The sequence below is a fragment of the Lepidochelys kempii genome, chromosome 5, assembly GCF_965140285.1.
Source record: "Lepidochelys kempii isolate rLepKem1 chromosome 5, rLepKem1.hap1, whole genome shotgun sequence".
Taxonomy (NCBI): domain Eukaryota; kingdom Metazoa; phylum Chordata; order Testudines; family Cheloniidae; genus Lepidochelys; species Lepidochelys kempii.
Window position 1 is genome coordinate 88,954,295 of NC_136384.1, and position 15,789 is coordinate 88,970,083.

Genomic DNA, 15,789 nt, shown 5'->3' on the forward strand with positions numbered 1-15,789 from the left:
TGCTAGCATGGACACCTACATCCCAAAAGATTCTCATTGAAGTTAATACTACTCACTTATAGCTCACTTAATAGCTCACTTCATCGGAATCCAGTTTATGCTCAAATAAATTTGTTAGTCTCTGAGGTGCCACAAGTACTCCTTTTCTTTTTGTGGATACAGACTAACACCGCTGCTCCTCTGAAACCTGTTAATGTGTAAGGAAATCAAATACTAATAAAATTCCATTGCAGCTATAGATTACTTCTGATTCAGTACCAAATAAGAGTTCTGAATCATTTAGGATGCTCTAACTACAGTTGTACATCCCGGGGGCAAACTGTCCCCCAAGTATCACAAGGGCTTGTTTCTTGTTTCTGAAACTGACTTGCAGAACTTTAAAAAACGCATGTTAATTGAAACTGATGAAGACAGGGCAGATGATCTGACATGCCAGATATGTAGTATGTAGGAAATTATCCTGATTGGAGCCTTTAGATGCTATTGCAATATGAACAGGAGTAACTTTAAAATGCAATCTCTGTCTGTTTTGAGATATTTGACTTTTCAAGCAGAGAGCACAGGGTCTTCAAAGCACAGGCAGATTTTTTTTTCCCCCTTTTGATAATGCTGCTTTCATAGGACAATGGTTCTGCCACTTCAAAAGCACACACCCACTTCTTCCTGGAAGCATCTACAACGACTGGGCAGTTACCATCAACCAATATATCGATGATAACTATTTACTCATCGAGTTAAAATGTTTGATTTTCTTTAAAACGAAGCCCTAACAGCGTTGTAAAATCCGCCCTCCAGATCTCGGGGCAAACACAACATAACAAACATCCCCTTGGGGAACTCAGTCTTCCAATCTAGGCAGAGCGGAGAAGGACAGCAGTCCCGGCCTGGCCACCACAGCCTGCCAGGGCCTCCTCTTCAAGCCACGGCCCCCAGCGCGGAGAGACTCATGGGCGGGCCCGGCTCGCGGGTTGTCTAATGAAAGGCAGGTTCAGCCTTGCAGGTTGCGGAGAAAAGCTTGCGATGAAGAGCGCGCCCGCTGTCCTTGTTACGTCTCCTCCCGGGGAGCGCTGCTCACTCTGCCTGGGGCACTAGGTGCCCGAAATCAGCAGACGCGGCCACCCCCGCAGCACAGGGGCTCTATGCAGGAGGTGGCAAGGCTGCCCGCCGACCGCTGCGCCGGGTACGTCCCGGCGCCTGCAGCGGCCCACGGGCCAGGCGGTGCGTAGCCCAGCGCGGGAAAGCCGGGCTGCGCCCACAGCAGCAAGCGGCACCTGGCACGGAGCGAGGCGGGGGTGGAGCCTGGAGCGTGCGGTCGCTGGCTTAACAGTGCCCGGGGGAGGGAGAGGGAGGAGCCGCCAGAGGCCCCAGCAATACCTCCGCCTACCCGCTTTAAGATGAACAGGTGACACAGCAAGAGACGTCATAAATGGTGAAAGCGCGCGGGAAGCTATCTTCCGCCTCCAGGATTGGCCAAAAGAATAAGACAACAACAACGCCCGCCAAACTCAGCAACCCGCCCGGCCTCTTTACAGCCGACCATAAGGCCACGATGGCCCCGCCTCCTTCCTTCAGCGGCCCAATCAGCACCCGACCAACTCCGTCGGAGCGGCGCCCCTAGTGCAGGGCGGAGCATCGCTGCCGCTGGCCCGCGATCCCAAGAAGTTTCGAATTCTGTAGGCCGGAGAGCTCTCCCGCCAATGGCGGGGCCTGGATGTGACCGGGCTCCACCCACATCCCGCCCCCGGGGGCGTGGCCGGCCATTTTCTCACAGGTGATTGCCTGAACTTGGCTGTCACTCCATTATATATCAACGGGATTCGGTGATTGGTTCCGCCCAGGCGCGAAATGTAACGCGGGAAAATCTTGGGCTCGGCAGGGGCCGGGCTGCCTGCAGGCTCGGAAGGGTTGCGGCGGCGGCGGCTCGGGCTCTGTTGTGACCGAGGCCAGGTTGGGGAGCCGACGCCGCTGCAAACGAGAGGAGCGCAGGTGTGGCCCCTTCTCCGCGGGCTGCTGCCATGGCCGGCGGCCGCCGCTGACACCGCGGCTCAGCAGGTCCGCGGCCGGAGCGGAAGGGGAGACCCGGAGAGGACCGGCTGGCGATGAGTGGCTGAGGCGGATCGGGCGGTGACAGGCGGCCGCAGGGTGAGATCTCGGCGCCCGGGAGAGCGGGCCTGAGCCGCCACAGAGATTCCCCGCCCCGCTGTCTGCGAGGGGCTAGCGATGGCGGAGAGGCCGCCCCCGGGCCCCCCGGTGATCTTCTGCCAGGACTCCCCGAAGCGGGTCCTGGTCTCCGTTATTAAAACCACGCCGATTAAACCGTCCCGGGGGGGTGAGGAGCCGGCGCCCCCACCGCCCGTCCCCACCAGCCCCGGCTTCAGTGACTTCATGGTGTATCCCTGGCGCTGGGGGGAAAACGCGCACAACGTGACCCTCAGCCCCAGTAGCGCCGCCGCTCCCTCCTCCGTCCAGCAGCCTCGAGGGGGGGTGGTCAGAGCCTCCAGCGGGGAGGATGAGGAGGCGGGCAGCCCAGATAGCGGCGGCGGCGGCAGCCACCTGAAGGTGAGTTCGAAGGGAGCATGCCAGGGAGCTGGGCACGATGGGGTTAAACCCTCGCCGGGCCCATAGGATGGGGGAGGCGCTGCCGCCGCGGGGCGCTTGCGGGCATCGGTGAGGGCGGGCACCGGGCGTCTGTCCGGTTTAAAGGGTGAATCTCTGGCCACCACCCCCGATTTAAAGTGAAGTCACTTCCGGGTGCAGCTCGTGCGCCGGTGACGATACATTCGCGCGCCAAAATTATACCCGCCAGACGCTCGCTCGCCGTTTGCCTGTGTCATATGCCGGCTGGGGAGGGCGCGACCGCGCTCCAGCTCCACTTTTGTGCGCAGGCGCGGTGCGGTATGTCAGCCTATAAGCCTAGGGTTCTGCTGGGGGCGGGGCTGCCTGCAGTCTGGGCATTCGGGGTCTGGGACGCGGAGGCCGGGGCTGGGAGCAGAGCTGCGGGGAGCGTGGCCCAGTGACTTGACACCCCTCTCGGTAAACTCTCGGGCATGGGGGTCGTTACAGTGGTAGAATTTCACCTGTTCGCAACTCGTGGCCCTTTGCAGCCTCTGCAGTGCAGCCCCACCCCGCACAGTGCTTCTGTACAAATGCTCCGTGAGACGCCAGCTGTGTCTCGCCGATTGCAGACCACATGCTCAGCTTCCCAGTAAAAATGCTTCTCCAAACTGACAACCCAGCAAAGCCAGCCTGGCCCTGAGAGTCCAGCTGTGCTCTTACTTCCCACCCTCAGCCTTAGTAACAACTGAATCTGTTTTACCGCAACCCCAGCCAAGGTGTAGAGTGTGAGGAGGTCATTTGGTCGTTCAAACTTCCTCTAAACTCCTGGTTGCAGTTGAGGAAATGTAGATCTTTAAATACATGATCCTTCTGCACATTGGCTGGCTGGCTGAGTTCTTTCAAGATTCAGGCCCCTCTAAAACAATCTTTTACTTCATTTATATCCCAGTGTTAAAATAGGAACCCTTCAAAAAGGGCATTACTAAAAATATTAGTGATAAAAATCAGAGGGGTAGCTGTGTAGGTCTAGATATGTAAAAGCAGCAAAGAGTCCTGTGGCATCTTATAGACTAACATGTATTGAAGCATAAGCTTTCATGGGTGAATACCCCCTTTGTCTGATGCATGTAGTGGACATTTCCAGAGGCAGGTATAAATATGCAAGCAAGAATCAGGCTAGGGATAACGAGGTTAGTTCAATCAGGGAGGATAAGGCTCTCTTCTAGCAGTTGAGGTGTGAACACCAAGGGAGGAGAAACTGCTTTTGTAGTTGGCTAACCATTCAGTCTTTGATTACAGCGACTCTTTGCTGCCTTTAGTGATAAAAATGTAAATAGCAACTTAGCTGAGTTGTATAAGTCTCAGAACAATACATTCCAAGACTTCTTGTGTATTACTTACATTCATACAAATGCTATTGCCACGTCTTTTCTGGACCTGAAGTTTAAAAATGTGCTCAAATCAATCTGTTAGCTGACAGAGGACTATGCATGATGTGGTAGTTCTCTTTCCTTTTCACAAGTGGAGCAGTTCAGTCATGACAAAGGTTGCCTCTTGTTCTGTTATGCTCAGTCCAACTGATCCAAAGTTGGAATGGCCTTTATACTTTCAATTATAATTTCATGGTGTCAGTTGTAGGGAAAGGGAGAAGTTTAGCGGGAGGAGACTCTCAATCCTGACACTCCCTGAGATAGGAGCTAGATGACTTAGTCTAATATATTTTAAAAGTTACAAAAAAAAGTTTGGCTCTTTCCAAAATATTCTAGAATATCATATAATAGTCTTCCCTCTGCCACGATGATAGTGCTGTGCAAGTAGGTTTCACCATAGGAGGTGAAATCAGTGATGTTTTTATTTACACTGTATTCCTCAATCCTTGAACAAGAGTACTCAAGCAGCACACAGGTTTCAGAGTAGCAGCCGTGTTAGTCTGTATTCACAAAAAGAAAAGGAGTACTAGTGGCACCTTAGAGACTAACCAGTTTATTTGAGCATAAGCTTTCGTGAGCTACAGCTCACTTCATCGGATGCATTCTGTGGCAGCACACAGGCAATCCTCTTTTTCAGGAATCTAAGCCCAAACACCAATGCCTGGGACAGAGTTGCTCCCTGAAAACCAAGAATTCTCTTTCCTTAAAGAGATTAAGGCAGAGAGCAAATTGTGCTGCTGCTTGCAGTGGCTACCCCAAAAAGAAATTACATCACCAAATTAAGAACAATGTAACGTTTATTTGAAGATTGAATAGAGCTCATATGCTGAGAATTTTTTTTTTTAAACTATGTAATAGGGCCATCTGGTGACTCCTACCATAAAATAATTTAGAGTGCCAGATATACCCTAACTTCGTATTTGTTGTGCTTTCATGATATACTTTATTTTTAAACAATAAACTGGTTCAGGAGTTAATGTTAAATCGAGGTAATCCGTGGGTCCAGCTCTTTCACTCTTACATGTCTGTGTGTGTGTATATATATAACTTGAATGCTATTGTTGTGTTTATACAATGACATCATGTTTCTAGTATCTAATTACTTGTGTTCTTTAAAAATGACATTTAAGCTGGAGCTTTGTGATTAACTTGTTTTCAGGGAAGAATAGTTGCTATGGATTTAAATCTCTTGATGTGGTTCTTTTAATGTTTGATGAATAATTACGATGGAGGAAAATAAAAGCTATTAAACAACTGCATTTTCCTGATGTGTTGGTACATACTTTCGAGAAACAGAAAGTTCCTGTTTAGAAAAGCTTCCCTTGGACTGAATCATTTGTCTGCAAGTACTATATTAATATTTTTTAAACAAACTGCACAGTTTCTTAACAGTGTGGGTTTTTTGATAGGATGGTATTAGACGTGGCCGACCAAGAGCAGACACAGTGCGAGATCTAATAAGTGAGGGAGAGCATTCATCCAGCCGAATCCGTTGTAACATCTGCAACAGGGTGTTTCCACGAGAGAAATCTTTACAGGCACACAAAAGAACTCACACTGGTAAGTGAAAGGAATGTAATGTTGTGCATAGAAAAAATATTTATCAAGTAGTTAAGATTTTAGCTTGGAAGTTCTTCCATTCTTACAATTAGTATTCTGGTCTAGTTATTGAATGGACTACTTTTTTCCCTGAGGTCTGTTAGTGTGGTCAAGACATTGTTTAAATTTATCTTTGTGTAACTGCTTGTGTTTATACTGGAGTAATTGTGGCAGAGCAACCAGCATTGCTGTGATAAAAGGAAACATTTAGAGATTGTTTCCCTCTGCTTTAGTGACATGTTACACTTAGTAACTGAAAAAAAGGAGGATTTTTTTTCTTGGTTTTACTCTATATATGATGGTACTTTTCACTTTCTTTTCTGTTTCCCTCTTGTGTGGGTCTTTCACACAACAATGGAAGGGTGAGTGCAGAGAAGGAAAATGTTAATAAAGCCATAAAAATTGTCGGGGAGCTTTAGGCCAGGTATTATTATATTTTGAGTTTAAAAAAAAATTGACTAGATTTAAATAGACCTTGCCCTCTCTCATTTTCTTCATTACCACCCCTTCTTTTTGTGTTTATTATTTGATGATGTAATATGTTTCTGGGTTAAATTTAAGGATAAAATTTCTTCCTATGAGTAGTTATTTAATAATTGTGTAGCTAACATGCATTTAGATTAGGGGAGATCAGATTTTTTTTTAACTTTATCTAGATGCTCCGTTTTGCTCAGCTCTTGGCTGTTAGGGGGGAAAAAACTGCTGACTATTTTAACACAGACCTTTGACCACCGAACTGCATCTTTTTGGGGAAAAATAATGTAAGAGTGTTACAGAAAAATGGTTAATTCTTTGCTCAAACATTATGCATTGACAAACTGGACCCATCTTGCTTTTGAAAAGGAGATTCATTGTTCCCTTATACTAAGCATAATTGAACAGATTTTTCTTATGTACCTGACATTGTATTCTGCAATAAAATGTCACAATAATTGATAATACCTTCAAAATAACTTGCCTCCTGTGGTTTATTTTTCTGGATCAAATAAGGCAAGTCTGCCTGTCTGCCAGTATTAAACGCCAATTTCTCTATTCTTTTTTGGTCACACACAAGATGTCCTTGTATTTCATTTTCCTCGGTAACTTTAAACTTCCATCCCTGAAGTGCTAACCGATTCAGATTGTCTTAATGGAAAACTCGTTGGGTCAGATACATCCTTGGTGATGATACTCCATTGACTTATATAGATTTACTACGGTACTAGATTTGGCCAGTTAGATCTCACAAAAAGACTATTTGCCCATTTCATTTACTTTTGAAATTTCCCTGTAGAATAGGAAGGCAGAAATTATTAGCTGTATTTATTATTTGCAGATTTGTCTTCAGCTGACCTAATATTCTGCCTCTAAATCCTGATGTCCTTTCTTAGGCAAACTCCCATTGACTTTAGTGGTAGTTTGCCTGTATAACTGAAGGTCTTAACGCATTTCTGTAGACAGCAGGCAGCAAATAGCTGGGAAGAGAAGAAAATCTGAAGTTTTTTTGCAGCCTTCCTAAAACTGCCCCTCCTAGCCCTAGCTATTAGGGCTCTGTAAAGGACAGAAGCCTTCTTGGAGACATTCTACCATTGGTTGGGTTGCATATGACTGCTTAGTAGTAGCTGCCAGAGGCTTTGGAGAGGCAGGAAATACAGCTTAACGCTGTAGTATTGCTTCCCCTAAACCTTCACAGTGAAATTTGAAGCAGGGCAAGGTTCATCACCATAATGAGTAGCATATTGCCAACCCCATTCACAAGTCACTATGATTCTCCATCCAAATCCATATCAAGCTCTTGCTTCTGTGCAAGTCCAGGAAATGCTAACAGTGTTGTGGAGGCAACAACCCCATTTTCTCTTGGAAAGGGTAGGATCTGTGGATTTCTGTGCATGGACCAAGGGTGATCGGGCTCCATTTATGGACCTCAGGATTTGGCCATAGGCTAGGGACTTAGGCCCAGATCCCCAAAGGTATTTAGACTCTTAACTTCCATTGTAATCAGAGCTTTATTTCTGAAATGTTAGCAATACTGTTTCTTTTGGTCAGTATTCTTTTGGCCAAACAGTATTTGTTTAGTATCACCTAGTGGTGGAATTGTGAACAGTGCTACAGATTTTGAACATAACTTCAGCCAAGTGCCGCCCTTCATGTACTAGACCAGAGGGGCGGCTCCAGCCTCTTCCCAGTGCAGGGCTGAGGTTGGCTAGAATGAAAATTGAGAGGGCAGGGGCACTATACATGCTGTGGGCACACATGCTAGCTTATTTTTTAACAATATGCACTTAAATGTGTGTTTTATCTGTTATCCTCAGAAGGGGAATAAAAATATAAAGTGATTGATTGGTTTTAAACTTCATCTGTAGCAGCTCACTTGTGCAACATTTATTTACAGAAAACCAACAGGAAAAATAATTAAGCCAATAAACTAATAACTAACAAATGCAAACTTCTGGGGAAAAAAATCACTGGTTAAATAATATTAATAGCTAATTACTTTAAATTGGAGAAAGTACTGTATTATATTTCAAAATTCTGCCATTTTCACATGGCAAAGTAAGATATTTGGAGACTCAGAGCCATGATACAACTCACGCTGCAGTCAATCTGGAGCAGGGGGCCTTGGTGCAAGAAAGAGAGAACTGAACACACAGGTGCTATAGAAGGCATTACCTGAACACCACCTGCTCTGTGCTCAGTCTTTAGCAACGGGAAGAGGCAGTGGGTGGGAAAGGAATGGATGCTGGTTCTATGTTGCTCCTGAGCCCAAGCCAGATTGCAAACCGAAACATTGTCGGCCTAAGCCAGAGCATGTGCAGCTGCAGCAGGCATGTGGCAGGGAGCCACACTGGGGATGTGAACCATGTAGGGAGGAAGGAGGGGTGCCATTTCAGATGGGGGGTGGACTTTTACTGTGATTCCAGGGGCTACTTAAGTACCCGAAAACTCCAGGGTTGTGTTTTTTGCAGATAACTTAGAAATGAATTGATAGGAGCAGTGTATCTAATTCCTATATAAAGAAAGAAAAACATATTTAAAAGCCCCTATTAAAGCCATATTTTAAGTTTAGAAAAATTAGGAGATAATACAGCAAGATAATTTCAAACCTTGAGGTATAAATTTTGGAGCCTTAGGACAGATATCAGAAACACAAGTTAGATGCTTTGTACGCATCTATAGTAGAGAGAAATAAAATCTGCTTATTTTCTCTAAAAGACCTACTCTGTTACTGCCATTATCTACTCTATTTTAATCAATTATTTTTTTACTCCACTAAAAACATATTTAATTTTTAACGTGATTGTTTTTTTCCTTTTATTAAGGACAGGAATTTATTTTTCTAATTATTTTGGCATTTATGTTTACTGATCACAATCATGTATGTGACTCTCTAACATTAGACTCCATTACCATTAGTATCAGACTTGGAACTGCATTTATTTTCGTACACATTTTAAGTTACGTTACAAATATAATTAAAAATAAAAATTGAAAAAAGTGACCATCTGCACAATGTTTAAAGTTACTAGTTCAGCTCATTTTTTTAAACTTGTACTGCTAAAGTAAGTACAAGCTAAATTTGCTTTCTAGAAGGACACTATTTGATTGTACCATTTTAAATAATTAATGACAAAGCACAATACGGTAAAAGTAATGATAATTACTCCAGCCAGGACAGGTTAGGTATTTTAGAACTCACTACTCAAAGGATTAAATTTAAGCATAAGAGAAATAAAATTATGAAATGCACAGTCCAGTCAAAAAAACTAATTTAACAGTACTGTAATCTTTAATGAACTTGGAAAGAGTGAAATTATAGAGAATATATGTGCATTTTGACAAAGTACCAAGAAATAATAATAGTGTGTCTGTGTTGGAGGGAGTATATGAGAGACTGTGTGTGCCTGTGAGTGCACTGTCTCTTTAAGCTGAGCACTCAAGAGCCTGAACAATTGTTCAGTGCAGCAGCTGCAACTCCCACTCCTGAGCCAGAGGCACCAGCACAGACAGGCTCCCTGTCCCTCCCAGCTCAGCAGAGATCCACTCAGGCACAGCCACCTCTAACATCGGGCAAGCTCCCACAGCATCCTGCCAGCCATGAATCAGCTTCCCAAAGAAGGGGAGACTGTCAAGACAGCAGCTGGGTGGCTGGAGATTGTCGGCTGCTGGCCAGGTGCCCAGTTTGGGGGGGGTGGGGGGGCTAAGCCAAATTTTGGAGTGGCTGTAGCCTCTGCAAGCCCCCCAAGCCCCCCTCCTGCTAGAGAAAGATTAAATCAGTCACCCCGTAATATAAACATTTGTGCTTATGCACGAGGATTCCTACATTTTACCACAACATAATCACTTCTGCTGTGTTAGGGACACTCAAATCTCTGATTTGTTTGAAAATTACTTCTGTTATAAGTAACACCTAAGATTGTTGCAACTGAAAGTTACTAGAGAATATTTTTTTCTGTAGTCGCTGTTTACTTTGTGTTAGATCAGTTTATTATTCCTTTATATTGTCACTTTGTTTCTCATTTGTGTGGTTCTTTTTACATAGTAACATGGGAAAGGCTGTGTAAATTGCAAAATATCATTGTAAAATCACAACTGTCAAGAGAATTAGGGCAAGTGTAGCACCTAAGACTACTTAAACACTAACTCAGTTGACTAAATTTCAATTTGATGTCCTTGTGGAAGTGGATTTTTACAGTTTCTGGGCAACCATTATCTTTCCACAAAGGATTTTTTTCATCATTGATTTAGGGGATCCTCAGCAGAAACACTGAGCCATGGACCATCACTAGATGGTGTCCAGACTTTCTGAATTTATAACTCTTAAAATTCTACTCAACTTTTTTAGGTGAAAGGCCTTATTTGTGTGACTATCCAGACTGTGGGAAAGCCTTTGTTCAGAGTGGGCAGCTCAAAACACACCAACGTCTTCACACAGGAGAAAAGCCTTTTGTCTGCTCAGAAAATGGTAAGCCATCAGAAAATAACTGGCAGTATTTAGAGCATGGGCAAGTTTCGCAGTAGTAGTACTATCTAAATGTGCCCTGGATTTCCATTTTAGATAATCTTTTAAAAGGGGGGAAAATAAATCTGTGTGCAACCACATAAACATTTGTCAGTTTAAAAGCAAAGTTCTTAAAAGTATAAGCAGGTTGTTTAAAAAATTACTTAATTTTTTGATTATGGGGCATTCTATGGTGAATTGAATCCAGATTTTAGAGTGGGAAGAAAGTTAATTTAATAATGACTTAGTTTCTTAAATTTTGGGCTTACATGTTGGACAACTGCTTTTCTTGATTATTGTCCTTGCTTTTTTATTAAGGATGTTTAAGCAGATTCACACATGCAAACCGTCATTGCCCCAAGCATCCCTATGCAAGACTGAAGAGAGAAGAACCCACAGGCAGACTGAGTAAAAAACAAACAGCTGACAATAAAGCTGTTGCTGAGTGGCTAGCAAAGTAAGTTCTCTTAAACTGTGACCATCTAGAATTATTTATTAAGATGCTGAGAGCACTGAGATTTGAAATGTCAGTAGAAGCCAAAAACTTTTACACTCATGGTGTTTTTTGTCATCTCAGACTATTTTTAAATTCCTGTTGAATTATAATACTTTTTATACAACCTTTATGTGAAACAATTTTTAAAGACTCATCATTATTTCTCTGGCTCTTATTCACCTTGGCAGTTCTCGAATGTATCGATTCCTTCACACCTATGCCACGAGAGACTTAATTTAGCAAAGGACGTATCCATAGAGCCTCTAAGAGAATTAAAATTGTCATCAGTATCAAATACGGACTTGGTACTTTTCACTGACACAACCACCCCAAGTCAGACTTCTTCTTTTAGGCACTTCTTGTGACAGTTTCTCAGGAAGTTCTTAATATTCCCTCCGTGGTTACACAGATGTCTCATTTTGATGAATGTGCTACTGCATGCTGTATAAAAGCATTGTACTCTGAAGATGATACAACACACTTCCTCTGTTCTTCATTTTTCTCTTCAGGTTGAATGATTCAGCTGTTCCCTAGTATGCTATTTGTTTAAATTCCAGAGGTTAGAATTAACTTCTCTAGTGGTAGTTGCTTCTGCTTTTTTTCTCATTGGGATGCATTTTTGATTTTTTCCTTCTCATCTGTTTTCCCTTCTCTATACGATTCTCCCTTTGAGTGGCTCTTTGCTTATTACAGCAGCTGTTAATACAGTGCTTTCCTTTGGTGCTGCAGTGTTCATGGTGTTGAATATGCATGTATGAGGGAAGGTGGTGGTAGTTGTAATAAGAGCGGACTCTCTCTTTGGGGGGAGAGAGAGAGAGAGAGAGTGTGGTCTTGTAGGACTGGGACTTGAGATTTGAATTCAGTTCCTGACTGCCACAGACTTCTAAGCTAGTCTTTTAATCTTAGATTCTGAGACATTAAAACTTCTATCTGTAAAATGTGAATAACAATACTCCCTGTCTTTGGAACAGTGTACATAGGGTTGTGGTGGATCCTCCATCACTAGCAACTTTTAAATCAAGATTGAGTGTTTTCTAAAAGATATACTCTAGTTCAAACAGGAACTATTTCAGGGAAGTTCTCTGGTCTGTGTTTATTAAGGAGATCAGACTAAATTATCAGAGTGGTCCTTCCAGGCCTTCGAATCTATGATGGAGGTGTGGGAACAACATATAGAAAGGATTGGGGGGGAAGGGGGAGGGAGGGAGGGTGTGGACAGGGAGCTGAATACTGAATCATCTTCCTGCGGTGGAAAGCCTTCTGTTTCTTTAAATACCACAAAATAGGGGCTGAGAAATTAGCAATTGGAATGAAATGAATGATCCAATCATGTTAAGATTCTGGTTTGGAAGATTCTTGTCAGCTTTCAATGAAACTTGTTGGTCAAGTTGGATGATACTTATAAACTATGTAAAACTTTGACTTCACAGGTATTGGGAGACAAGAGAACAGCGCACTCCTACTCTGAAAAGCAAAACAGCTCAGAAAGCTGACCAGGAACAGCAAGATCCCATGGAATATCTTCAGTCTGATGAAGAGGATGATGAGGAAAAAAACAGTGCTCCCTCAGCTGCCCGCCGTCGTCTTCAGGAGCAGCGTGAACGCCTGCATGGTGCACTGGCTCTTATTGAGCTTGCAAACCTGGCTGGAGCACCACTGCGACAGTAGCATAGGAACTGAATCTGCCAGTATATAAAATGTACTGCCTGGTGGTACTTAAACAGTTAGATCCTGGGCATAAGCTAAGCACCTTATTTGCTTGTCATAGGCTGCTATTCTGTAGAATTTATGAAGAATGTTGTTGCCTCACAAGATGGGGTGAGAGAATTGCACTTTTTTGTATGGTAAAAGACAGATGTAAAGTTTTTAAGTATTTTGTAAATATGGGACTGCACAATGCAGGGTCGACAAATTGCATATTGTGGAAAGTTAGATTTTTTGCAAGGTTAATTCATTCATTTGAAGCAGTTCTCACAGGAAGCACTTTCTGAACATAATGCTTGTATGAATAGGAGAATTGTACAGTTAACAAGAGGAGGATTATTTATCTGACTATTTAAACAAAATTACATTTAGTACGTTTGATAATACTGTAAGCAGTGATGCAACCAAGTCTTTAATGGCAATATATTATCTAGTATCACTGAGAAGAGGGCAAAGGTTCTAACTTGTGGCGGCGAAGAAACTAGTTACATAGAAACTATAAGAGTTCAGGATCTTCACTGTGACTGCCGACTGCCCAAAGTATGAGACTGACTTCGCTATCTTATTTTAGACTTAAGATTTCAGTAGAATCTCTTGGTCTGAGTAGCACTTGTTATTCCTAGCACGTGATGTTGGGAACTTTTGCACATTGTCAGGCTTATTTGAAAATGAATGATTAGTCTTGCAAAGTCTAGACATAAAGGTAACAATTGGTAATATTTCTCAGATATTTTGGACCCTGTAATGAGATTTGGCACTTGTTTTGTTAATAAAGTGGGTATTTACAGGGTGGTATTGATTTGTAGTAAACTATTTAGACCTCTTATTAGCTAACACTAAGTTTTAAAGTTCTGCTTTTATATGACTATTAGCAAATAGAAGCCTCCATATTCTTTTGTTTTAAGTGCATAAAGCCACCTTATTGCTTTACTTCAGGATAAGATGTCAAGTTTGTGTTCACTAAGTGTAGTACAGCTATCAGTTAAACACTGCAGAAGAATATTTGCTGTTCAACTAGAAAATAGGCTTCAGAGATAGTTGCAAGTGTGTTTAAATTGTGTGGTTTCATATATCTTTCCCAAATAAATGAAGTTATAGAGCACTGCTTAGTGACCTCAAGCACAAACTGAAAAGTAAGGTTAGCAGTACATCCTCATCACCTCATGTTTTGTATTGGTTTTATCTGACTTACAATACAACAGGCTTGTCTGATGGTCTTATTTTGCCTTTCTTTTGAGCAGCATATAACCAGAGATGTGTAATATGCTAACAGATGATAAAAAATTTGTTGAATTGAGCATGCCCAATTCACCAAATTTTTTATATATAAATATTTTAATGTTGGGCTGCTGGTTTAGTGATAACAACTGGATTTTTTTGTTAATATCTTCCAAATTTATTGACCTACTGCTTCTGTAGTTCATAACATTACCCAGGCTATAGACTCTTCCCTCTTAATTTTTTTTTAAACTGATTAGATGAGGACAGATGTTTCACAAATATAACATGATTATAGTAGAGAATGCAACTCTTGAATTCAGTTTTTCTAATAACTGATTCCTATAATGGCATGAATTTTATTAACCTGGTACATGTCTACAATTGTTGGTGCACTTAACTGAACAGTGGTCAGAGATTCTAACTTTTAAGTGATGGTGATTTTTAGATTTACCAATGCGGTTCTTAATTTCTTGTGTTCATTTCCTTGTTAATTTATTTGGCCTCAAGCTTTTTTTTTAAAAAAAAAAAACCATTAAATAAAGCAAAATACTCTTCTGTGGCCACCTGGGATATTCTAACTACATACAACTACTTGGCAATTCAAAGGCAGTAGCTGTAAAACCTCTAAGACTAACAGTGTTGGGCCCTAATCCTTCAAGTGGCTGGACATGGGCAGATCTCCTATGCATGCCCACATAGAGCACTGCTGACTTTATAGGTACTCCATGTGGGCACAGGGATCTGTTAGTAGCCAGTTGCAGAAATCAGGACCATGTTTTGAGGTTGGGGAGGAGAACCAGTTTCCCCAATCAATTGTAAAAGGTTCGACACATTTATAGTACTGGAAGAAACTTTATACAAATTATTCAATACATTGAATTTGGTCTAACTAAACACGTTCAAGCAGCTTAACCTGTTTTGTATATGTTATACATTTTGGGAAAATACCAACTAGAATTGTTTGAGGTGTTGAAGACTGCTTTTGGAGTATTTCTTAACATAATTTTGAAATGTTCTGTGCTGCATAAGTGTCAGTTGTAGTTTGGCATGATTTAACAGCAAAAGAATAAAAGTGCTGTAATTTTCATAGGTGCTCCAAATAAAAGTTGGTTTAATTTTAAGTTTAAAATCCAAGTGTTAGCAGTGGTAATTTTTGATCATGTTTTTAATTGTATTTTGTCAAGCTAGTTGCTCTTGACTCCTACAGTTCAATCACTTTATAACTGTTCCTTGCCTCTTTTTAAGGGTTTATTGGCCTCACCGATACATTCTTATTGTAGGGAAAAAAAATTACTCTTGCTGTTTACTTCCTAATCTTCTAACTTGAAATTGGTTTCTGAACCTTATTACTGTACTTGATGAGTTCAAGATAATTCACTTCAATGAGAATCCTGTTTGGAGTAATTATGGTAGCCCAAAATGAATAAACCTGGCAAGAATACGTTTTCTTGAAGTAGTCCAAGCTAGTGAAGTGTCCTACTTCATGACCAACAATTCAGTTTGCAGTTGATCTGTTCATTTTTATGTTCTTATTTTTTTGTCAGACATGGTATGTGTGAAAGAGCTTATCAGCAGGGTAGATTTGATTTAAATCAAATCTATTTAAATCACTAGGCAGGAAGACTCAATTTAATCATTCTACATAAAAGTGAATTCTTGTTGGTTGTTATAACCTAGAGAGACGTAGGTTTCATTTTTAGGAGGTACACACTATACATTTTTAAAGTGATTTATTTTGAAAACTTTTTAGACTAGTTTTACAGCTATATCAGAAAATGAATGATTTTTTGGTTATTTAATTTACC

General features: G+C 42.0%; 1 protein-coding gene across 1 annotated transcript; it reads left to right on the plus strand.

The window, feature by feature from the left end:
* Positions 1-1,846: 1,846 nt before the first annotated feature.
* Positions 1,847-15,114, plus strand: ZNF367 (zinc finger protein 367). Its single transcript, XM_073344949.2, has 5 exons — positions 1,847-2,559; positions 5,396-5,546; positions 10,408-10,527; positions 10,882-11,020; positions 12,490-15,114. The coding sequence occupies exons 1-5, from the start codon at positions 2,221-2,223 to the stop codon at positions 12,725-12,727; spliced, it is 987 nt and encodes a 328-aa protein (XP_073201050.1). The 5' UTR covers positions 1,847-2,220; the 3' UTR covers positions 12,728-15,114.
* The last annotated feature ends 675 nt before the right edge of the window (positions 15,115-15,789 follow it).